This window comes from Danio rerio, chromosome 6 (genome assembly GCF_052040795.2).
Source record: "Danio rerio strain M-AB ecotype USA chromosome 6, GRCz13ab, whole genome shotgun sequence".
Classification (NCBI taxonomy): domain Eukaryota; kingdom Metazoa; phylum Chordata; class Actinopteri; order Cypriniformes; family Danionidae; genus Danio; species Danio rerio.
The window spans coordinates 55,668,015-55,695,127 of record NC_141026.1 but is presented as its reverse complement, the minus strand read 5'-3'; the positions used below and the strand labels follow the sequence as shown (position 1 = coordinate 55,695,127).

At 37.2% G+C, this 27,113-nt stretch overlaps 1 protein-coding gene across 5 annotated transcripts in view; it reads left to right on the top strand.

The window, feature by feature from the left end:
* Nucleotides 1–27,113, top strand: part of cacna2d2a (calcium voltage-gated channel auxiliary subunit alpha2delta 2a) — a 453,173-nt gene that overhangs the window by 215,030 nt on the left and 211,030 nt on the right. For all 5 annotated transcript variants that reach the window (XR_015492768.1, XR_015492769.1, XM_087255552.1 and 2 more), the window contains 1 exon segment: nucleotides 2,802–2,861. Coding sequence is in view for 3 of the 5 variants with exons in the window: in XM_087255552.1 (XP_087111678.1) it covers nucleotides 2,802–2,861 (60 nt within the window). In the remaining 2 variants the exon portion in view is untranslated.

Here is a 27,113-nt window from a genome sequence, read left to right as displayed (position 1 = left end):
AGATACCTGTCCTGATCTCAGGGGTCTCATGTATGATCACTTTTATATACAGTAACATCAGATACCTGTCCTGATCTCAGGTGTTTCATGTATGATCACTTTTATATACATTAACATCAGATACCTGTCCTGATCTCAGGTGTTTCATGTATGATCACTTTTATATTATATACAGTAACATCAGATACCTGTCCTGATCTCAGGGGTTTCATGTATGATCACTTTTATATTATATACAGTAACATCAGATACCTGTCCTGATCTCAGGGGTTTCATGTATGATCACTTTTATATACATTAACATCAGATACCTGTCCTGATCTCAGGTGTTTCATGTATGATCACTTTTATATTATATACAGTAACATCAGATACCTGTCCTGATCTCAGGTGTTTCATGTATGATCACTTTTATATACAGTAACATCAGATACCTGTCCTGATTCCAGGTGTTTCATGTATGATCACTTTTATATTATATACATTAACATCAGATACCTGTCCTGATCTCAGGTGTTTCATGTATGATCACTTTTATATTATATACAGTAACATCAGATACCTGTCCTGATCTCAGGGGTTTCATGTATGATCACTTTTATATACAGTAACATCAGATACCTGTCCTGATCTCAGGGGTTTCATGTATGATCACTTTTATATTATATACAGTAACATCAGATACCTGTCCTGATCTCAGGGGTTTCATGTATGATCACTTTTATATACAGTAACATCAGATACCTGTCCTGATCTCAGGGGTTTCATGTATGATCACTTTTATATTATATACAGTAACATCAGATACTTGTCCTGATCTCAGGGGTTTCATGTATGATCACTTTTATATTATATACAGTAACATCAGATACCTGTCCTGATCTCAGGGGTTTCATGTATGATCACTTTTATATTATATATATTAACATCAGATACCTGTCCTGATCTCAGGGGTTTCATGTATGATCACTTTTATATACAGTAACATCAGATACCTGTCCTGATCTCAGGGGTTTCATGTATGATCACTTTTATATACAGTAACATCAGATACCTGTCCTGATCTCAGGGGTTTCATGTATGATCACTTTTATATACAGTAACATCAGATACCTGTCCTGATTCCAGGTGTTTCATGTATGATCACTTTTATATTATATACATTAACATCAGATACCTGTCCTGATCTCAGGGGTTTCATGTATGATCACTTTTATATTATATACAGTAACATCAGATACCTGTCCTGATCTCAGGTGTTTCATGTATGATCACTTTTATATACAGTAACATCAGATACCTGTCCTGATCCCAGGGGTTTCATGTATGATCACTTTTATATTAGTTAACATCAGATACCTGTCCTGATCTCAGGGGTCTCATGTATGATCACTTTTATATTAGTTGACATCAGATACCTGTCCTGATCTCAGTTGTTTTGTGTATGATGACTTTAAATAAAAATAGAAAATAAATATGAGTTATGTTAATTAACTAAGATTGAGAAAGAAAAATTATCCACGGTTTATTACAGAAAAATGTGGTATTTATTTGTTTAAACATGACTGAATACCATATTTTAAACTACAAAAACACGGTTAATCTTACCACAACCATTATTACTTGGTTTACGTTACCATGGAAGTACAAAAGCCCAGAGACAGTAAAACGGAGTAAAACGAGGTCATCTGTTTTTGCTAATGAAATCTTTAAAATATAACATTATAAAAACAAAAACAAAAAATAACCTGTATGATTGTTTTTTTCCTTCGTTATCCACCGCGGTAGGTTCTTTATCCATAATCATCCGGTTTGAAATGACCGCGCTAAAAAAGAACATGTACTGCGCATGATCGGTGACCTCTCAGTATTGTTTTTTTTCTTTAAGGGGGCGTTTCCCAAACGCCGACCAAGCCACGCCCATTTTACGTCGTGGTAATGAAACCCCTGGAATTTAGTGCATGCCGTTTTGACACAGTGTCGAGATCCCGAAGCGCAAGTGTTTCGAATCACTGCACCGAAGCATGATCCGAAGCACCCAAGTCACGTGACTAAAGTGTTTCGAAACACCTAGTCACGTGACTAAAGCGATTCAAAGCATCGATCAGCTTAGAAACGTTTCGAGACCTGGTGAATCCTAATTTGACTGCCAAGGTCTCCAAATTATCTCTGTCTCAATTGGCTTAGAGCACTGTGGGTTTGCTTATTGATTCTATGCTTAGCATGATGTTTTGGGCAGTCAGATGGGTAGCACATCGCACAAAAACATGTATACAATTATATACAATCGATTATGAAAACGATTGACACGTAGCTCTGCAGAAAGAAAGATGGTTCGTTTTGTCGCGCGCACGTGACAGGTACCCCCTGCAGTGAGCTATGGAAGTAAATTGCGCATGCGCCAGAAGCTTATAAGGCGCATGCGCCAACAAGAAGGGCACGCATCAACGCAAAACTAAGAATTTTGTATTAGTTCAACGAAATATTTTAAGTTTTTCACATTGAAGCACCATATTTGTTGAACAAACTAACTATTATTTGTCAGCATTTCAAATGAAAATATTTAAATTCAGTTAACTTATTAATCTTTGTTCAGAGGACTTTTTGAAAGTTGGCGTTTTTACAGTGTTCAAAACCCAATGATTGACCGGGTCACAAATCATGAAAAGACACAGAAGACACATTTCAGCAGACGTTTCTGCATATTTTAACTCAAAAATGGCATTTCAGACCATATGTAGGTCCTTTTTTTCTACCCAAGATTCATCAGCTTTAATAGGTGTGTCTTTTCTTTCTTTCAGAGGTTGGCCAGAGAGGCTGAAGACATCCAACGAGAGCATTCATGGCAAGATGCAATCAAGGTAAGGCCAACATTCATGACATATGACAAAGGTTTGATGTCGAAATCATCTTTTATATAAAATTACAATGTAGCTTTGATTGCGTTCAATAAAAATGTAACTCAAATAATAGGTAACTACTAGGTAGCAATAGGATGGATGTAAAGAATGTAAAACATAGGTAAGAGGATGTAAATGTGTAATGCTTTAGATTAATTACTGATTCTCACAGTTATGGGATATTACTTATACCTGTTATTAAGATATTGTCTGTTTATTAGTGCTTATAAAACACTTATTCTGCATGATCTTATTCTACATCCCTTATCTTACTCAATACCTAAAGTGCTATCTTAATAACTATTAAAAAAAATCTCACATTATTATTATTTTTTGCATAAATTTTTGTTAATAGTTTACTAATGGTGAGGATTGTACTATAAATTAGGTCTGACCATACAATAATTATATTACTGATGGGCAAAGATTAATCATAGCCAAAATAGAAATTTGTTTTGACATAATATACTGCATATGTGTGTGTACTGTGCATATTTATTATTTATATATAAATACACACTTGAATGCATATATTTGAGAAAAGATATATGTATATGATACAAATTATTATAAATACCTATGACAACAAAAATTGTATCGTTTCATTTTAATGTACACTACCTGACAAAAGTCTTGTCGTTGATCCCAGTTGTAAGAGCAACAAAAAATAACTTGACTTCTAGTTTATTATTGGTAAGTGGCAGAAGGTAGGTTTTTCTGATTAATCATCTGTTGAGCTGGATCCCAATCATCACAAATACTGCAGAAGACCTACTGGAACCTGTATGGAACCAAGATTCCCACAGAAATCAGTCAAGTTTGGTGAAGGACAATTCATAGATTGGGGTTACATTCAGTATGGGGGTGTGCAAGAGATCTGTAGAGTGGATGGCAACATCAACAGCCTGAGGTCTCAAGACATTTGTGCTGCCCATTACATTACAAACCACAGGAGAGGGCAAATTCTTCAGCAGGTGTAACGGGGAGACTGACACGGAGGGATCCATATGCAGTATTTATTAATCACACTTACTCAAACATACAATATGCACAAAGGTGCAAACACACATCGACAGTAGCAGTATAGGTATCAAGGCTGGCGGCTGACAGACACCGAGTGAATTACTAGGCAAGGGTCAGAGGCAGGCGGCGTGATTCAGAGTCCGGGTATCAGGCTTGAATCAAGGGCAGGCAGCGAGTATCAGAGTCCGTGTATCAGGCTTGGGTCGTGGGCAGGCAGAAGGCAAAGCAGAGTCAGAAACGGGCTGGAGTAATGCACAGGAGATCAGGCAGGATATAACGCTCAGTAATGCTGGCCGGGGCTGAAACAAGACTTCGCAGTGAACTGGAGTTTGAGTGTGGCTTATATAGGGAGCGTGGGTCGTTAACTGGATTCAGTTCAGGTGTGTGCATGATCAGTCTAGGTGGATGATGTAATGCTTAGAAATCCGGGGAGGGCGGCCTCTGCTGGCCAGCGAGGGGAATGACTGTGACCGAGTCGGTGACAGCAGGATAGCACTCCTCATACTTCAGCCTCCACATCAAAGCTCCTTAAAGCACAGAAAGTCAAAGTGCTCCAGGATTGGCCAGCCCAGTCTCCAGAGATGAACATTATTGAGCATGTTTGGGGTAAAATGAAGTAGAGGGCATTGAAGATGAATCCAAAGAATCTTGATGAACTCTGGGAGTCTTGCAAGAACTCTTTCTTTGCCATTCCAGATGACTTTATTATTCAGTGATTTGAGTCAGAGATGTATGGATGCAGTCCTCCAAGCTCATGATGGAGTCAGACACAATATTCATTCTGTTTCCACTGCAGCATGACTTCATATTATATAATGTACATTATTTCTGTCACAAGGCTTTTGTCTAAGTAAAATCAGACATTGCTGTCCTAATTAAATAGTTAAAAATCAAGGCATGATCATATTTTTTTCTGGTAAAATAAGCGTAATCTAGAGGCCTTTGTCCTTCATATTAGCCACTTCTGATACCAAACGATAAACTAGAAGTCAAGTTATTATTTGCTGTTCCTGAAACTTGGATAAGCTACAAGACTTTAGTCAGGTACTGTGTGTATTACATATGCACAATAAATATATAATACACAAATACGCAAACAATGTCAAAGCAAACGTATATTTTGGATGTGGTTAATCATGATTCATCTTTGCCCAGCACAAATAATTCCTAGTTCCAGTTCTCTCTCCAAAATAAAAATGAATAGTGATGTATACCTGTGTGTGTTTTGAAAGGTTTTCTGGTGCGAGATGCTTCATTGATTTCAGTTGAGGTGGCTGGTTAAGTTAGTCACGTTGTCAGATGTAAGTCTTTCAGTGAATCTCCTTGAGCGAATCCCCCTCGGCGCCCTTGGAGGGTTGAAGCTCAAACGCCGCAGCTGCATTGTGAGGAACAGTCTGAATGTGAGAGATTATATGCACTGACAGCTGAAGGATTCTGCAGACGTTCTATCACTGGATAGTCTGATATTATTGCCTTTGACACATGTGGTTCAATACAATGCTGAAGTGATATGTAGCGTGTTAGTGTGATACTGCAAGGCATTTCTTTCCTTATTGTTTGCTCGTTGTATCAGATGACTTTTAAAAGTGCCACGTCATATATTTTACAAAGTGTATAGAACTTTAAAGAAGTGAAATATAATGGCATGAAACAAATAAGTAAATATTCTAGCCTACAAGAGTGGTTACTCAAAAGTCTTGTTCTTGTTGTGGATTTTTGGCCCTTTTTTCAGCTACATCTTTTTCTCCAAAACTATAACCACACATCATATTTTTTTTTTCCTAAAAATGCAAGCATGTACATCAATATTTGTCACATATTGTTGCACAGTTTGTGTCAAATACAAAATTATACACGTTATACACGTACGTTATACACGTACGATGTAATAAGTAGCTGAAATAAGCATAAATGTCAGGGCATGTCAAAATATCTCAGGGGCCCCAAAATTACCTCAGACCCCTGGTGGTTAAACAATTTTATTTTTTCTTCTGATTGTCTGCAAAAAAAAAATAAAAAATAAAAAATGTTATACCATGACTTGCCTAATTACCCTAATTAACCTATTAAAATATAAATTTAAAAGATAGATTTGTGAGGGGTGTGGTCATATATGGTGAGCACTGTATATTGTTTACCTAGAGTGTTTACATGATCATACTACAGCAAAAGTAATATTATAAAGTAATATTATAAAGTAATACAACAAGCATTTAGTTTGGGCTAGCTTCTACAGCTGGACATTGCTTTACAATGCCCTTGATGGGTGAACATTAGCCAGTGGCTGAGTTTCTTTTGTCTCTCCAGGTGTGAGTAATTCATGACCATTATCACTCCCACGCATACAGCTGAGATGCCCCAAAATAGACTTTACAAAATGTAAATCATTGTAATGTTTTCTTTAAATGAGAGAACAAAGTATTTTTTTGCATAATTGTGAAGTAAATATTCTAGCCTACAAGACTGGTTACCCAAAAATTTTGTTCAGGCCCCTACATTGTATTTTTTTTTTTACCTTTTTTCAGCTACATTTATTTTCTCAAAATTATAACCATACATAATATCGTTTTTTCGGAAAAAAAAATGCAAGCATTTACATCAATATTTCTTACATATTATTGTTGCATGGTTTTTGCCGAATGCAAAAAAATACATGTTGGCCAATACGATGTATTAAGTAGCTGAAATAAGCCTAAATAATAGGGCATGTCAAAACATCCCAGGGGCCCCAAAATCGCCTTAGAAAATAATTTTGCAGATAATCAGATATATATATATATATATATATATATATATATATATATATATATATATATATATATATATATATATATATATACATACATATATAAATATATTTATATATATATATATATATATATATATATATATATATATATATATACATACATATATAAATATATTTATAAATAAATAAAAAAAAAAAATATATATATATATATATATATATATATATATATATATGTATGTATGTATGTATTTATGTAGGTATATATATATATATATGTATGTATGTATGTATTTATGTAGGTATATATATATATATATATATGTATATATATATATATATATATATATATATATATATATATATATATATATATATATATATATATATATATATATATATATATATATATATATATATATATATATATATATATATATATATATATATATATATACATATATATATACATATGTATATATTTATACATATATATATATATATATATATATATATATATATATATATATATATATATATATATATATATATATATATTTTATATATATATATATATATATATATATATATATATATATATATATATATATATATGATTATCTGCAAAACAAACAACTGTTATACCAGGACTTAGCTAATTACCCTAATTAACCAATTAATTTGGAACATTTTCCCAAAGTGTCCTCGGGAGTTTGTTTTCCATATCAAACTTGCGAAGTCTGAACTTACAAGGAGAGGATGCAGGACTGAACTGTGTGTGGGCTACTTAATATTGAGGAAAAAGCCCCAATCAGAAAAGCCCCTATCAAAGCCACTGTTTTCAGATGTCTCCGTTTTCCCCCATCCACAACGACACGGAGCAGCAGCGTTTTAGAATGAAAACCTCCTCTCCAGCGTTTTCAAAACACCCCGTTTTCACACTAGAAAACTCTGTAAGTGTGGACGGATGGCGTAACTTTAGCGAAACTTATGCGTTTTAAAACTAAAAGGTACAAGTGTAAAGTCTTTAAATGTCACTTTAAGCTAAATACTAATGTTTTGAACAATATCTAGTCAAATATTCTGTACTGTCATCATGACAAAGATAAAAGAAATCAGCTATTGGAAATGAGTTATGAAAACTAATGTATAGAAATGTATTAAAAACATTGTACAGAAATCAGGCATAAAATGTACAGGGGAGCTAATAATTCAGGAGATCGAATAATTCTGACCTCATCTGTATTATTTCTAAATTTTAGTTATCATTATAGTTTTCATTGTGAATAGCCGTCTGATATTAGGTTATTAATTTTACTAATACTAACAATTCATAATAACATAGACATTCTCAATAAGTGAGCTAACATTCATTGTGCGCATAAAAAAACAACAACAAAGTGGTTTTAGGCCCAGCATATGACGTCTGTAGTTCCAGTAGTAAGATTTTGAATAAACATTACGAAATTCAAAACAAAATCCGTAACAAGCATTTAGGCGATCAAAACACGAATTAACATTTCATGCTAAAATGATGCAGACATGAATCCTTCACAAAAGCATCAAACACCTGCATTTCATTTTTACATTTCATACAGACTATGAATGTAAAACCCAAATATGAAGACATCCATAGACAACTAGGGCTCAGGAAAATCCCCTGAAACATGGTTAAACGCAGTCACTGTTGAGCAGTTTTGTGTTGCGCAGAAATGCTGTGTGTAATGCAACACAGTCAATCAGAAGTCTTTCAGGCGATGACAGGACAGACAGACCGACAGACAGTCTCTTCACTGGTGACTTTAGTGTGTAAGCAGCCATGAATAGAGATGGGCTCTCAGAGAGGAGGTCTTATAATTATTAGTTTTAGAGCCTTTTCTCAAATATCCTGCGGGAGCAACGGGGTTAAAAATCCATTTGTGGGAAGTGTAGCATGACAGCGAGCACCGTCTCCCTGGAGACAGCAGTGTGTGCGTGCGTGTGTGTGTGTGTGTTTATGTCTGTCTCTGTCCTCTCTGTGTAAGGCATTGGTCTGGTGTTTGCTTCTACAGGTATGGAAAAACCTGCTCATGAAAAGGAATAGCCATCATTAACAAAGCTCTGATGTTCACTTATTGTATGTTCATTTAATACATATTTTATTAATAATTCCTTACTTTTATATACTTTTCTTTACACATTTTTTGGGGAGGGATCTCCTCATTCATCACCAGTGTGCAGCATCCACCCGGATGACATGATGGCAGCCATATTGCACCAGACCGCACACCACACACCAGCTGATTGGTGGAGAGGAGACGGAGTGATGAAGCCAATTATGATATGGGGATGGTTAGGAGGCCATGATTGACAGAGGCCAGTGGGAAAATTTGGCCAGGATGCCGGAGTTAAACCCCTACTCTTTTTTCGAAAGACATCCTGGGATTTTTAATGACCACAGAGAGTATAGAGTCCCCATCAATACATGGGGGTGTTAGGACCCACACAGCCCGCAGGTTGAGCACCCGCTGTTGGCCTCACTAACACCACTTCCTACAGCAGCCTATAGCTTTTCCATGTGGTCTCCCACCCAGAGGCTGACCAGGCACAGCCCTTATTAGCTTCAGTGGGAGACCATGTGAGTTGCAGAGAGCTAGCTGCTGGCATATTTTGTCAATTTGTGATCAGGTGTATTCGTCCATACAGTAGTTAAACAACTATAATCCACATACTGTCATAAAAATAGGTAATATATAGTAGTATTTTATGTATCATATTTTAATCATAAATTACTTTAATAATATAACACTGCTGAAAAAAATTATTCTTTGAATTTACATTTTTTTAAGCTAAGTGGTTTTTATTATTTTAAATAAATAAATTATTTAATTATTTGTAAGTGATTTTATTTATTTCTTTATATGGGCTGAGTTTAAACAAATTAATTACATTTAGTAATGTTCAACTTAGCAGTTTTTTCCCTTAGTTTCTGTTTAACGTTGAGAAGATTTTTTCAGCACATTTCTAAACATAATAGTTTTAATAACTCATTTTAAATAACTGATTTATTTTATCTTTGCTATGATGACAGTACAGGGTTCAATGCTAAGGATTTTTTCTACTGGTCCAATCGGGCCAATGGTTCAGATTTTTACTTGCCCTGCCAAAATTTTCACTGGCCCCATTAAAAAAATTAAAAGTTAATACTTATTTTTTAGCAACATATTTTAAATAATGAGTCAAAAATAACTTCTGTAAATCTAGAATTTCATTATTTGAAAAATGTTAATAAATGTATGAGCACAATTCAGAGCTATGCAAACAAAAATTGCATTATGGGAAATGTGGAGAATTTATCGAAATTATTTAACAAAAGGTGGCTGACTGGCAAACTGTGCAAAAAAAAAAAATAAATAAAAAATAATAATCACCATTTTTTTCTGTGAGACGGCACACGGCATGCAGTATTTAGCCGTTGATGAAGGGTTGTAAGTGTTTGCTTCCATGATCCACAGGGTTTGTTGCATGGCTTTACCTGTGATGCTGTAAGAGCCGATACAGCTAAGCTGTTAGTTTGCTTTAAGCGTTTTTGTCGGGAGAGCAGTACGAGAATGGGAGAATGGCGGACTTTGTCTTTTATCAGTTGAGTTCGCTACCATTCATACACTGCAGTGTTTGCCTATGTTTAAAATCCTCCAGATTACCAACACGGCTAATGGTTAAAATAGACAGGGAAAGACACCTGCTGCACTGCTATCCACTGTGTCTGCATTCAGAGAGAAGTCCTCCTCATTTATAGTGTTTATATAAACACGATTATCTTTATATTTATATAACAAACTGTGGTTATGTGTATATACAGTTGAGGTCAGAATTATTAGCCAGCCCCCCCACCCCCCCACCCCCCCCTCTTTATTTTTTTATTTTTTAAATATTTCCCAAATTATGTTTAAAAGAGCGAGAAAATTTCCACAGTATGTCTGATAATATTGTTTCTTCTGGAGAAAGTCTTATTTGTTTTATTTTGGCTAGAATAAAAGCAGTTTTAAAATGTTTGAAAAACATTTTAAGGTCAAAATTATTAGCTCCTTTAAGCTTTATTTTTTTCGATAATCTACAGAACAAACCATCGTTATGCAATAGCTTGCCTAATTACCCTAACCTGCCTAGTTAACTTAATTAACCAAGTTAAGCCCTTAAATGTCACTTTAAGCTGTATAGAAGTGTCTAGAATAATATCAAGTTAAACATTATTTAGGGCGAGGCAGTGGCGCAGTAGGTAGTGCTGTCGCCTCACAGCAAGAAGGTCGCTGGTTCGAACCTCGTCTCAGTTGGCGTTTCTGTGTGGAGTTTGCATGTTCTCCCTGCCTTCGCGTGGGTTTCCTCCGGGTGCTCCGTTTTCCCCCACAGTCCAAAGACATGTGGTACAGGTGAATTGGGTAGGCTAAATTGCCCGTAGTGTATGAGTGTGTGGATGTTTCTCAGAGATGGGTTGCGGCTGGAAGGGCATCCGCTGCGTAAAAACCTGCTGGATAAGTTGGCGGTTCATTCCTCTGTGGCGACCCCGGATTAATAAAAGGACAAAGCCGACAAGAAAATGAATGAATAAATATTATTTACTCTCATCATGGCAAAGATAAAATAAATGAGTTTTTAGAAATAAGTTATTAAAACTATTATGAAAAAAAACCTTCTCTCTATTTAACAGAAGTTGTGGGAAAATAGGGGGCTAATAATTCAGGCGGGCTAATAATTCTGACTTCAACTGTATTATATGATCTTATGAATAACCTATCGTATATGTAGCAGGGCATTCAATTGCTTGATGTTTATTTCTTTGCATTTTAACTTTGTAAACTATAAAATCATGCGTCACCTCATATTTACTGTAATTTTTTTTTTTGTAGTCTGATTTTGTGCACCCACTGACAGTTGTTCGCTTTCCTCTTTGTCCCCTGCTTTCCCGGCCAAGCCCACTCCTCCCTGTACTTGCAGCGCTCCACGCCCATCATAAAGCATTTTTTAAAAAAATTCTGAGGTAGATTTAATCTGAAAGACGGGGGGTTTCATGACCCTTTTAAACATGTTTTTTTTCCTCCAGATGAATAACAATAAAAGCATTGACATCCAATTAGAATTCATCTTGCTATGAGGAGTGCTCACATTTCATCTGACACTTCTTTTATGAACCGTCCCCTCTGTATTCAATATATAGTATGAAATTCTTGACTAAAATGCTGCTTTTCAGTACATTTTAACCTGGAAATTTGTTTGGTGTGTTTGTTTTTTTGCATTTCTCATCTTTCAAGTCAGGCTTTTTTCCTCAATATATATTGGTTTTGACGTCTTTAATATATACGCTTCTCTCTCTGTTTTCATCCCTTCCTCCTCGCTCACCTTCCTCCTTCACTATCGCTCTCCTTTCCTCTCGCACCTCCCTCTTATCTGTCCTCGTTTCTAATCAGGCGTGAAAACAGTTTGAAAATATCATATTGTTGCAAATACTGCAATTGAATCCTAATGGCGTGCGGACATTAATAATGTATTGCGGGGCTGATTTCATTTGCCTTTATAATTAGGCCAGGTAATGAAGCTCTGTAGGGGCCAAACCAATTCACCGTCTTCACAGGAGAGACGGGAGCGAGTGGAGGACGCTGGGATGCGGCGACGATTTTCTCTGTTTTTTGTCGATTGCGGATTCGTAACAGTTTCACTCTCTCGATTGGAGCCACGCTGTAATTAGATTAGTCTCACATGCTCTTTAGCACATTAGGAGCGCAAAAAGAAGTCTCAGAGCGATGGATGGAGGAAATACGAGAGGCGGAGAGAAAAAGAGGCCGTTTGGGTGTCACAGATCAGATACAGAAGAGTAACAGGCTTAAATTCTGCTGGGGAGGCTAGTTTAGAGAAGTTGAGCTGCGTTCACATACTGGTTTTCCACACTGGTTACCATTACTTGGTCGAAAACAAGTGATATTACTTGAAAGATGTTGTCTGGGATGCTTTAGAGAATTTAGTCACTGATTCGTTTGTAATAAAAGGAAATTTGATTTTATTCATTCATTTTCCTTCAGCATAGTGCCTTATTTATCAGAGGTCGGCACAGCGGAATGAACCACCAACTATTCCAACATATGTTTTATGTAGCGGATGTCCTTCCAGGCGCAACCCAGTACTGGAAAACACCCATACACTCACATCCACACACACACTCATACACGTCTACCAAATGTCATTCATTCATTTTCCTGCACCAGCTAATCAAGCTTTTACTAGGTGTACTAGAAACATACAGGCAAGTGTGTTGAAGCAAGTTGGAGCTAAGGTCAGCAGGACACCGGCCCTCCAGGACTGACTTTGGAAACACCCCTGGCTTAGTCCCTTTATTCATCAGGGGTCGCCACTACGGAATGAACCGCCAACTTATCCAGCATAAGTTTTATGCAGCGGATGCCCTTCCAGCCGCAACCCAACACTGGGAAACACCCATACACTCTTGCTTTCACAGGCATACACTTTAGTTTATATAATTATAGTGCATGTGTTTGGACTGTGAGAGAAACCAACACATGGAGAACATGCAAACTCCACACAGAAATGCCAGGCAGGATTTGAATAAGCAACCTTCTTGCTGTGAGGTGACAGTGCTAACCAATGAGCCACTGTGAAGCCTAAATTCAATGTAAATTAAAGTTATTTTTTATTTAGTCATTTTTTTTGTTCTCAATACTAACAGTAATAAAATACCCACTTTAGAATTGTCTGTAGTGACGTCAGCGGTTAAAATAAAAAACAAAATGCAATAATTTACAATAGTTACAGATTCTATTTACTACTGAAATAAATATAGTAGTTGGTAGATAATATGAACTTTTTATGCATGTGAGTGTTTAAAATACATTTTGCCCTATTAGCTAAACTGTCTTTAGAACTAGCTTGTCGTGTTTAGAAGAGTAACAGGCTTAAATAGTGCTAAAAAGAAAAGAAAAGAATTTTGCTTTTTCAAATTCAAATTTTCAAATTATTTGTTTTCCATTTTAGTAAAACTACTGATTTTCATTTAATCAAATTTTATATTTGATTTGAAATGAAATGTAAGTGTGACATTTGTATCGATTTTATTTTATTTGCTGAAAATCTTAGATCAAACTATTTTTAAGTTCTGTTTTGTTTTATTTTAAATCTATATTAAATATACTTAATAAATAAGCACTTAATAATTAAATGTATACATATTTAATTGATTTTTTTGCAATTTAGAGATTAAACTACTGCTGATTTTCATTTTTAAAGATTTTCATTTTAATTTATTAAAAATTGTAACATTTATTCAAGTATTTTTTTTTCATTTAAATAATTTTATTTACTATATATATATATATATATATATATATATATATATATATATATATATATATATATATATATTTTTTTTTTTTTTTTTTTATTTAGTTAACAATACCAACATTAATTTACAGACACACTATTTTCTGTATTAATCAACATCAACAGTTAAAAAAAATGCTAGTTAAAATGAGTTTTTTTTAACAAAAATAAACTAAGCTTGTTGGATAATATAAAACTAAAAAGAAGTGTTTAAAATAAAATTAGCTAAACTGCCTTTATTAGTAGCGTGTAGTGTTTAGAAGAGTAACAGGCTTGTTACTCTTAAAATAGCGTTAAAAAAAAGACAGATCAAACAAAAGTTTGCTTTTTCAAATTCTTATTTTAATTTTCACTTATTCACATTATATTATTATTCACATTTTCTTTATTATTGATTAAACAACAAATTTTATATATTTTAATTTGAATTGAAATTAAATGTAGTGGTGACAATCAATTTTATTTTATTTGCAAAAAAATAAAAATAAATAAATTAAAATATATATATATATATATTTATATATATATTATATATATACAATTATTATATATATATAATTGGAATAAACCACCAACTTATCGAGCATATGTTTTACGCAGTGGATGCCCTTCCAGGTGCAACCCATCACTGGGAAACATCCATACACACTCATTCATACAAATTAGCCTACCCAATTCACCTGTACCACATGTCTGTTTACTGTAAGGGGAACCGGAGCACCCGGAGGAAACCTAAGCCAACAGGGGGAGAACATGCAAACTCAGCACAGAAATGACAACTGAACCAGCTGAGGCTCGAGTCAGCGACCTTTTTGCTGTGAAGCGAATGTGCTCCCCGCTGCTCCACCATGCAGCCCTTTCTGAAATATGATATATGATAACATTTACTTTTTGCAACCTAACACTGCTAATAAAATCACAGTCCTAACTCTTTGCACATTGAACTCACTGTTGCACCTGCCGCTTGTTCTGAATCTGTCACACAAATAAAATCTCCTTTATTGTTTGGACACAAACCCGCAGCCAGTCATCATCACTGTGTGTGTGTTTGCTAAAGTGTGTGTGTGTGTGTGTATGTGTGTGTTTGCTCAGTACTGCCTCAGTCTGGCTGTGCTTTGTACTAACAGAGGTGACATCATCGCTGACATTCCCACAATGCTGTGTGGCTGCTGTTGCCGTAGCGACCGACAAGGCAGCTCTACGTGATCTGCGCTAGTCACATTACTTCAGCCCGCACTTTCCCTGATGGCCAGAGCTCACTGCTGCCCAGCACACTCAATGATGGAGAACCACACACTACTGTCACACACACAAACCCACATAAACTAACACACCCACATCACTGACATACAAACACTGTCAGACAGCTCACATAAACATTTCATTCACTGATGTCTCATCAATGTTATGCTGTACAATTTACATTAATTATTATTATTTCCTATATATTTAGCCAGGAGATCATATAGAGGCAGCTCTGTCTCTTCTTCCACTGGTCAAGATGGCAGGCAGCACATAGATTTTCACATAAAATCACAAAAACAAAACCACAAAATGACAAAATCACCATTCATAAAAAGATTAGATCACAAAAAACAATTACAAGTGTCCTTTAAGACGTTGTACAGAAGATGTTTAAAAGTACTCAAGAGTCGGAAGTGTGTCCAGACTGAGCTGATTAATATACTGTATGCAAAGCGTTCATTTAAAAAAAAAAATAGCTGATTAGCTTCTCTATGTATAATAAAAAATAAATACAAAAAATACAATTAATATTAAACTTTATTAGGTACAACTGCTCATTAGTGCAAATTTCTGATCAGCCAATCACATGGCAGCAACTCAATGCATTTAGGCATGTAGACATGGTCAAGACGATCAGCTGCAGCTCAAACCAAGCAAAAGAAAGGGGATTTAAGTGACTTTGTACGTGGCATGGTTGTTTGTGCCAGACGGACTGGTCTGAGTATTTCAGAAACTGTTGATCTACTGGGATTTTCACGCACAACCATCTCTAGGGTTTACAGAGAATGGTCTATAAAAGAGAAAATATCCAGTGAGCGGCAGTTCTGTGGGCACAAATGCCTTGTTGATGCCAGAGGTCAGAGGAGAATGGCCAGACTGGTTCCAGTTGATAGAAAGGCAACAGTAAATCAAATAACCACTCATTACAACCGAGGTCTGCAGAAGAGCATCTCTGAACACACAACACGTCCAACCTTGAGGCGGATGGGCTACAGCAGCAGTAGACACACCGGGTGCCACTCCTGTCAGCTAACAACAGGAAACTGAGGCTACAACTCACACAGGCTCACCAAAATTGGACAATAGAAGATTGGAGAAACGTTGCCTTTTCTGATGAGTGTCGATTTCTGTTGCAACATTCAGATGGTAAGGTCAGAATTGGGCATCAGCAACATGAAAGCATGGATCCATCCTGCCTTGTATTAATGGTTTTGGCTGCTGGTGCTGGGAGATTCACATCATGGATGTACAGCCGACAAATCTGCAGCAACTGTGTGATGCTATCATGTCAATATGGACCAAAATCTCTGAGGAATATTTCCAGTACCTTGTTGAATCTATGCCACGGAGGATAAAGGCAGTTCTCTAGGCAAAAATGAGTCCAACCCGGTACTACTCCTTATACATTGTTTTGCTGTATGAATATGTACAGATAATATATATATATCATATATCTGTACAGGTATATATAAATAAAAACAGTAAATGCAGGTCCATTGGGAGTGTCGTTGTTGTAATAATGTCCCTATGGAATCAAAATTTTAGTCCCTATGGAATTCAAAGTTTTAGTATTTTATTCTTTAGGTTATCTACAGTATATGATAGTGTGCTCCAAAAACAATGAACAAAAATACATATTTAAAAGAGATGGGCATTCAAAACTTGCAGATTTCCACTTCCACCATTATGGATGTCATGGTTTTGACGACATCACAAAGCACCAGTTCTTCTTACCAATCAAATACTGTTTAGTGTGTCCCGCCCCCTACAAGACAAAACAAAAATGTGTGTCCAAGGGTTCATCTAAACCAGGCATGTCCAAGCTAGGTCCTGGAGGGCCGGTGTCCTGCAAAGTTTAGTTCCAACCCCAATCAGACACACCTGGGCTAGCTAATCAAGCTCTTACCAGGCTTTCTAGAAACATCTTTGCAGGTGTGTTGAGGCAAGTTGGAGCTAAAATCTGCAGGACACCGGCCCTCCAGGACCGAGTTTGGACACCCCTGATCTAAACACATAGCGAATCATATTCATACATTTATGCAAACAATCTCCATTATATTTAATGCATTTGCATTTTACACTGCATCAATGCTGAGATACTTAAGATTGTTATTTACCTTATTCTGCGCCGACAAGCGGGCGCAGATATTTGAATCTTTTTGGCTGGAGACTTCTGGTCTCATTCACTTTCATTCATTTTAGACATTAAAAACTGTTTGATATTTCTTTATTATATTATTCTACTCGGCCTGTATAGTCATGCAAACATTTGTTTGTAGAGCACAGAGTTTGACCGTTTTCTGCCGTTTATTATTCCTAGTCATTTCTCCCCAAGTGTGCCGCAAGCCTGCGTTTGAGTGAGGGTCTCGGCCGTTAGATCGCCCCCTGGGGGCTGGCTGCAGTACAAGTCATAAAGCCCGCCTCCTCCGTGTTAATGAAGGAGACTTGAGCCCAAATAAAAAAAATATTACACTTGCAATAAAATGTCCCGAAAGATAGTTCTGGTCGATTAAGGCACTGGTTATTGTGCTGAAATAGGTGCAGATCCTCATTTTTGTAAACAGTTTGTTTTTAGCAGTAATTTAATGCTGGGCGTGTCATCGTGATTGACAGCTGTGATTGACAGTTTCTCAAAGCGCAGCGTCTGAGCTTCGGCAGGAGACTGAAGTAGACTGAAATGTTATTATTCGATTTCTGTGTTATTTTACCATGACAAAATGAGTTCAGCAGTAAACTATAGTTTCTGACATACATGATCCTGGTGGAACACTGTTTATTCGCTAAGTTCAGGGCTTTTTTCGGGCTTTATTAGTTTGCTGATACACGCCTAGCCACCCAGATAGCAAAACACAGTTCCGGCTAGATTCTCGCCTGCCGGAGACTTATCTCTAGAGCGCAGACTGACTAACGTTACCTCTGCTGGACCTACTCCGGATGCCTGGACTCACTACCCAATTCCAGCCCGAGTCAATCGAGCCAGATGCGGCGGCCGAGCGAGCAGGCGCTGCCGCATGCGAGCCGGAATCAGCCCGCGACGCCGCGAGTAAGTTATGCGCTGCGGCCTGGAGCTGGCGCGATTGAATATATAAAACCCTCATATTTGTTAACGTTATTACATCCATTTGTGTTGATATGACAGCAAACGCATGCTGAGAAGTTCGGGGGGCGTAGTTGATTTTACATAAAGCGTTTGATTGGAAGCTCGACTCTGCTCATTTTCGCGGCTCCTCCTCTGGCTCCATCAGACAATCCTTCTGCGCATGTCAAGGCTCCAATTTCAGCAGTCTTTTGCGACAGTTTGTGCCCGTCAAGCAGGCGTTTTGCCCTCAAGGCGTTCAATGGGAAAAAGGGCTGTCGCGTCGTCCATATTTTTTTACAGTCATTGTTTCTCCCATAGGCGACTGAATCGGAAGTTCTAAAACAATCACGAAAACAGGCGCACTTCTGCATTTTAGAATAAGGTCAATAGTAATAATTGTGGCTTTTTAACCGACCGAGCGGTGATATGAGCAAAATGCTATTGGCTTTTTTATGAAAGGGGAGGAGCTGTGATACATCCAGCTCTTTCCCCATGCTGTAGTAAAACACAGTCACACTTTGAACGACACTGGGCATTTCAAGACACTTCAAGGGGACCCCTAACTTATTATTTTCCAACTTAACCTGAAATATGAGAGAATTAGAAGTTGAATTATTATTTTGTTTTTATAGTATTATTAAATACTATGCATCTATAGTGTGTATGTTCATAAAATATATTTATTAAAAATGTAAATATGGCGACGCAGTGGCGCAGTGGGTAGCATGTTCGCCTCACAGGTCGCTGGGTCGCTGGTTCGATCCTCAGCTCAGTTGGCATTTCTGTGTGGAGTTTGCATGTTCTCCCTGCGATCGGGTGGGTTTCCTCCGGGTGCTCTGGTTTCCACCACAGTCCAAAGACATGCGGTACAGGTGAATTGGGTAGGCTAAATTGTCCGTAGTGTATAAGTGTGTGTGTGGATGTTTCCCAGTGATGGGTTGTGGCTAGAAGGGCATCTGTTGCGTAAAAACTTGCTGGATAAGTTGGCGGTTCATTCCTCTGTGGCGACCCAGGATTCATAAAGAGACTAAGCCGACAAGAATTCAATTCAATTCAATTCAGCTTTATTTGTATAGCGCTTTTACAATGTAGATTGTGTCAAAGCAGCTTCACATAAATGGTCATAGTAACTGGAACAGTGTGGTTCAGGTTTTAGTGTTTAAGTTCAGTTCAGTTCAGTTTAGCTCAGTTCAGTGTGATTTAATCATTACTGAGAGTTCAAACACTGAAGAGCAAATTCATCGATGCATAGCTCTACCAATCCTGAACAATGCGAGGCAGTGGCGACAGCGGAGAGGGAAAAAAAACTTCACCTGATGGGAGTGAAGAAAAAAAACCTTGAGGGAACCAGACTTAGTTGGGCACGACCATTTTAATTTCTCCGCTGGCCAAAAGTCTTGTGCAGAGCTTCATTCGCCGTGGTTAAGGCTGGAAGATGGCCTCAGCGTAGACTCGTCTGTCCCTGGGACGTCGCTGGAATCAAACTAATGTTCTCCACTCCCCACGACCATCAGCGCAGCAGCAGCTTAGGATATGGCCTGGTCCCGGATATGGAATCCTTGGTATCATCACGTCGCTGGTCTTGGATCCAATCAGTGACTCCGCATAATCTGAGGACCTCGGGATGAGTATCCCCAGGTGAAAATAGAGAATAAAGAAAATAATTAGCGTAGCTGCTGTTCATAGTGTATATAAGCAAGATGCAGAAGCCTGTGTGGAACCCGCTAGGTGATGCATTGAGTGTATGCTTTACTAAACAGATAGGTCTTTAATCTAGTTTTGAACTGGGAGAGTGTGTCTGAGCCTCGGACGTTATCAGGAAGGCTATTCCAGAGTGTAGGAGCCATGAAAGAGAAGGCTCGACCTCCTTTACTTGATTTTGCTATTCTAGGTACTACCAGAAGCCCTGAATTTTGAGATCTTAAGGAGCGAGTTGGTTTGAAGCGAGACAGAAGGTTGGTTAGATAAACAGGAGCTAGATTATTGAATGAATGAATGAAAAATGTAAATATAATGTAATTAATGTAATTTATATTTAATGTCTGGGCAAAACATTCATTATATGACTATATTTTTTTTTAGCTAAGTAGTTAAAAGCTGTTTCATAACCATCATGACCTGACTGTCCTTGTCATCATAATGCCATGTGTATCATTGTTGTATTGTCTGATTCTTACTATATATAGTATTTAGATTATATTTGTTCGTCTCCATCCAGGACACACACACAAAAAAAAGTTGTTTGAATGCAGCGCTTGTCATGTTTGACCACAGTATCGAGCTCTCACGGCTCGCCTTGTAATAACAACTGCGCTCGTTGCTGCATGCCGGCCTTTTAAATCCATCTGAATGCAATAGTGTGTGAAATAGTCGTTAAATTCTTTTATTGCGTCTTATTTCTCAAGGTCGTTTAGGCCGGCCTCTCTGTCACAATTGGTTTGAGAGCCATTTCTTGGCTGATTAATGCGATTGTCTCGTTTAAACTGGTGCAGGAAGCACAGCGACTACTAAAAGCCCACACGTCCCTGTGCTGTCTACTGCTCCACCGTCTGCACTCGCCACCGTAATGACACGTTTAATACAGCTGATGACAAGAATAAACATCAGGTTTTGAATGTGAATGGACACTGGTAGCTGTATTGTATATCTGACAAGCATTATGGGCCTTTAGCATATTTATTACTGATGCGTAATATGTAATGTTGTGGTAAACACCACTGTAAACAATGTCCGTGATTGGTTAAAAAAACTGTAAAAATGTTACAGTACAAATATGAAACCTGTTTATAAGTTAGTTTTGTTAATATATATTATGTGTAATCATAAAATCCCCCCTCCAAAAAAAAACTGTACAAAATACTGTAATTTACCATGAAATTTCTAAATTTATTTTAAGTTTCCACTGTATTTTAATGGTTAAAGCAACCACAGCTGCCAGTTTATTATGATAAATTTGACTATTTTATACATTGAATGGTATATACAGCAGTATATTTATTAGAATTTAATAGGGATGTAACGGTATTGTAAATACCGTCATACCGCAATATTAATTTTTTTCGATATTACCGAAGTCGCATGACTCGGTAAAACTATAGGTCTTCTGAGAAAATTTGCTCAGGCGAATGAAGCGAACGGGAGGTAGCGAAAACTACAAATCCCATCAGCCCAGGCGTGGCCATAATCCTTTGCGGTCTGTTGTCGTTACAGATCCAGTAATGCGGAAATGGAGTGTGCTGCTAGTAGCGGAGATGAAAAAAAAATGGAAATGATCGAACCTAAAGCGGGTGTTGTCGCCGCGCGCGTACTGAATAGCGGTGTTGTCGTGCGAGTTCTGATCAGCTGTGTTTTGGCGCGCGTATTGTAAAGCGCCGAGGGGGGGTTGAGCGCGCATACTCAAGAGAGGTGTTGTCGCGCACCTACTGAAGGGCTGGACGGAGCGTGTGTCGCGTCGCGGGGGCACTTTTGATCATTTTGGAAGGGCATTTTCTATCCAAGACTAAAAAGGGCATGTGCACTGCACAGGTTGAGCCCTATGTGTGCACGTGCCTGCAAGTTGGGGAATACGACTAATAGCAGTCATAGGGACTGCAGAAACACTGCACACTGTTCAGATTGATGCAGACATTGACTTGTACCGCAAAGAGACCTCTATCTCACTCATGGTTTGTCTTCTCAAGTGGGGGAAAGACAATGCACAACGTTACCCACTGCTGTCAACATGGGCCAAGTCATATCTCTCTTGTCCCAGAAACCTCAGTCCCAAATGAGAGGGGTTTTTTTCTGTTGCAGGGGACATTGTAAATACCCAGAGATACCAGCTTTTACCAGATTATGGTTATATGATAATTTTCCTTTAAACCCATCTCTATGTAAGTAAGTGAGTGTGTGATTAAATGTTGAATGTGATGAGTTTTCAACAATACTAAATTGAAACTTTATTTTTTTACATGGTTTAATAATTTTTTGTTATTAAAATTTAAATTAGTGTTTCAAAGCTTACAGATAGATGGCTAATTTGTATGTCATTGACACTTTTGGCACTTTTTTGGAGTATTTTCATAAGTTTTGTTTTTTCCTGTAAATGATTCAATAAATACCGTACCGTGACATTCATACCGAGGTATTACCGTACCGTGAAATTCTGATACCGTTACATCCCTAGAATTTAGTATATTTTTAAATATGTAATGTTTGTAAATATGTATTTAATGTAATGTGTAATTACACCCCTACTCTACCTCGGTTTAACGTCACATCTGAAAGACAGCACTCTCTTATGCCCCTTCACTATACTGGGGCATTAGGACTCACACAGGGGTTGAGCTCTCCCTGTTGGCCTAACTAATGCCGAGTTCAGTCTGCATGATTTTCAAAATAGTCGTGCCACAGATGTTTTCACACTGCATGACTATCTGTGTTAGCTTTTCGTCGCTGCTTTATTTACACTGCAAGATGGATCGGCGACAGAGATCGGCGACAGGGACTTTTACATTGCATGACTTTACAATAGAAAGAATCGCCGACAACTTCGTCCAAACTACGTCTCACAGCCAAAAACACGTAGTATATCTTTTGTTATTAACTACATTATGAGAAAGAAGCCTTTAATGGGGTAGAAAATGTACATGTTTGCTCACCTGGGTTTAAATGGAATTAGCCATTTCTCCTCAACACTGATAATAAACTAATTTCTTTCTGTATGAAACGCCAAACAGAAACGGGTGCTCCTGAGTCCTGTCAAGTGTTGCATGCAGAACTGTTGCAAACAATTTGTTTGTGTTGAATTTAAACAAACAAATTAAGTTTAGTAATGTTCAACTTAATTTGTTTGTTTAAATTCAGCCCAAATAAATTGTTTACCACCTCTTAACATAAAGAAATTGAGTAAATCCAAGGAATCATCTTTGAATATTTTTTTTCAGTGTAGTTTTCCTCCATTTCGTGGGTCCAAATAAACCAAAAATGAGCACTTTTAACTTCTCGCCCAACCACCCGCTGGCCTGCAGCAGGTATACACACACACGCAAGTGAATGCTGCTCTCTCATTGGCTGTAGGCGATCGCCAATGTTATTTTCAGTCAAAACTCAATTCACACGGCATGATTTGAATCGCCGACAGCTCCAGATATTTAGCACGCCAAATATCTCACAGGCATCGGCGAATCATCGGCGATTCTCTCAGATCGCGTCTTTGATAGTTCATAATGTGTGATTGTCACTCACGTGCACGAGCACCGATTTGCCTGTGATTTCAGGCATTTATCGGCGATTTCTCAAAAACTGTCGCCGAGCCAAAATCGGGGCTAAAATCACACAGTCTGAACTAGGCATAACACCACTTCCAACAGTTTTCCTATGCGGGCTCCCATCCAGGTACTGGCCAGGCTCAGCCATGCTTAGCTTTAATGAGCAACTGGCCTTGGGCGGCAGGGTGATATGGCTGTTTATTTATTAATGATTCATTCATTGAACAACAAGTAAGTAATGACACTAACATTTTAAACTAAATAAGCACATAATTGAATTAAGTCATAGTAGTTATTGTGGTCAAAGTAGCTAGTTCAGGGGTGGCCAACCCTGTTCCTGGAGGGACACTTTCCTGCAGATTTCAGTTGCTACCCATATCAAACACACCTGAACTAATTAATTAGGGCCTGAACACCACGTGATAATTACAGGCAGGTGTGTTTGATATGGGTTGCAACTGAAATCTGCAGGAAGGTGGCTCTCCAGGAACCCCTGAGCTAGTTGATTAAATGAATATGTCAAAAGTGAAACTTACGTCCTGGTGTATATGAATTGTTATTAACAGAAAATGATTTAGACTAATATAGGCTACTCATAAACTGTGAATATTACACTGCCATTTTATATATATATTAATATTTTATTCAACAGACCTTTTTGTCAGTTTGTGCACTGAAGCATATAGGCCTAAGCGGACCTTGTTTTGATTGTCACCTAAAATATTCTTGCTTATTTTGTAGATAACTGACCAACAAAAATGCATTAAAATAACCAACAAATTAAACCAAATGAAATTCATTTTAAACAGATAATATTTCAGACAAAACATTTTTTTCAGACATGCTTTCAGTTTGTCCATCTCACGGGTGGTGAGTTTAGGCGAGGGAATGTTTATTAACTAAAAATGCCCTTAGACGGTTTAGTTTAGTCTACTTTGCTAAAATGCTGTTTATTTTACCAACGATTAGCATCAATAGTGGTAGCCTATAACCACTTTTAAGAAAAAAAATATATTAAAAAGGAAACATAAGCTGGACCACAACAGATCATATCAATGTCATAATAAATGTAAGCCTATGGTATATAGTACAATAATGTATAGTAAGCCCATAATAATGTAGCCTATAGTTTATAGCACAGATCATGTTTTTAGTTAGATTGTGTCATCTGTCAAATACAGTAGGCCTAGGTCTGTTATTTTTATTAAAGAAGATATATTATTTGAGTTTATCACCAGAACTATAGAAACTGTATTATGTTAATAAAAAATGAATAAAAAAATCTAAAAAAAAAAAAAAAAGGCACCATGTCGGTAGGTACTCAGAATTTCTCACACCGTCTGTCTGACTGACTGAATGATTGACTGTGACTGACCCCAACCAACCCCCCACCCCCCCCCCCCCCTCCTCCTTCCCTAAGTCCAACCAATTTTATCGATTGAACTGCCCACCCGCTTACTTCCCTAAACCCAACCGACGGTTTACAAAAGCTGTCCAGAAAAAGAAAAGCCCTCATCTGATTTTTACCAAGTTTTTGGATATTACCACATTCTCACCCTGTTATGAACGTGTTCACTTTATTTTTTGGATTCTGTTTTTGTCTTACCTGATTTCTGGAACCGCTCTTCCCCGGACTCGAATTAGGATACCCAGAATTTTGGTATCGAGATCGGATCGGTTCCAAAAAAAATGGTACCAGTGCATCCCTAATGACCACCGGGAAAACTCGATCATAGATATATGTTTATCTGTGTGTATGCATGGCTCTTCATGGCCAGTCCTCCACTACACCTTGGTCCCGCATTCATTTCAAAGGAGCGCCACCCTGTACTAAAATGGCAGCTCTATTAATGCATTCCTTCCAATAGACAACAATAGCGTAGGCGACATCTAATGTAAATATCTATGCTTTCTATCAACTCCAAGCTATAGACTTTTAAAACATCAAAAATATTATTAAAAACAGTGTAAACATGCAATAAACAAATTGTCGACGTTAATAAATGAATGCATTAACACTATTATAAAAGGAATAATAAAACCCTAGCTGCTCAGTATCTCCTTGTTTTAATAAAGCTAGCAATGTGCCATTATGATAATAGCTGTATTTGTTTTTCCCTGTTCTTGGCGCTAAAGTAATAACTATTTTCAATGTTGCGCAACCGGTTAATGCAGCTACAATCAAACCATCACTACAATTACAGCGCTGTTCATTATCACCGAATGCCATGAGATGATTGTATCCGTTTCCACGTTTATCAGCCAATGTACCTGTATTTCTGCCTGTCAGCCTGACGGTGAAGGCCTGCTGTAAGAGAAAGACATCAGCGAGAGGCAGCGAGTGTGGAAAAGATGTGCACTTTCCATCCAGTGTGTCAGCAGTATGTTTGAAATGCATTAGTGCTAATAGCTGTGCCATTAGAGGAGAGAGGAGAGGCTCTCTGCACAGAGACACTGCCATCTTCCAGACCATTTGCCATAATCATCATTCTGTAATCAATCAAGCCTTTCATCATCAAACAAGGAGCATGCATTATTTTCAAGCAGTTCTTTTGACATGCGCTCATGAAATGCTCCCTCTCGCGTCGTCTGTTTAAATGCGCCCCGGCTTTAGGTTAATGTTTTGCTGCTCTGATCTTCGTTAAATCAGCAGTTTAATTACTGTACGTATGACAGAGCTACATTAAATAGCTTAGCGACAAGATGTGTTGAAATACGTTTTGGAAAATGTGCAAAATATTCTGTTGCCTGGGTGTTATGATGTGTTTTGTTGTTGCTTTGTGGTTGCTATGGTAGTATGTGTTATTTAAATGTGTTGATGAAAGGTTTTGTTGGAGTATGCAGTTGCCAAGCTGTTTATATTTGTATATACAGTTGAATTATTAGCCCCCTTTTGATTGTTTTTCTTTTTTAAATATTTCCAAAATGATGTTTAACAGAAAAGGAAATTTTCACAGTATGTCTGATAATATTTTTTTTTCTGGAGAAAGTCTTATTTGTTTTATTTTAGCTAGAATAAAAGCGGTTTTTAATTTTTTAAAAACATTTTGAGATCAATATTATTATTATTATTTTTTATTTTTTTAGATAGTTTACAGAACAAACTATTATTATTAGAAATGTGTTGAAAAAATCTTCTCTCCGTTAAACAAAAATTGGGGAGAAAATAAACAGGGGGGCGAATAATTCAGATGGGCTAATAATTCTGATTTCAACAGTATGTGGTTGCTAAGGTATACCAACTAAGTTGTTTAAAGTGTTGGCGCAGTATGCGGTTGCAGAGCTGTTTATATTTGTTTCTGTGTGGTTGCTAAGGTGTTTTGAGTAGTTTAATGTATGTTGTTAGATGTGTTTGCTAAAAGTATACTAATTTGGTTAAATGTGTTGATGACATGTGATGATATGTGATCGCTAAAGTGTTGCGAATACAGTACTTTCAGTGTATTGCTATGTAGTCATTAAGTTTTAAATGGTTTGAATGGTTTGTGTTTGGGGAAATAAAT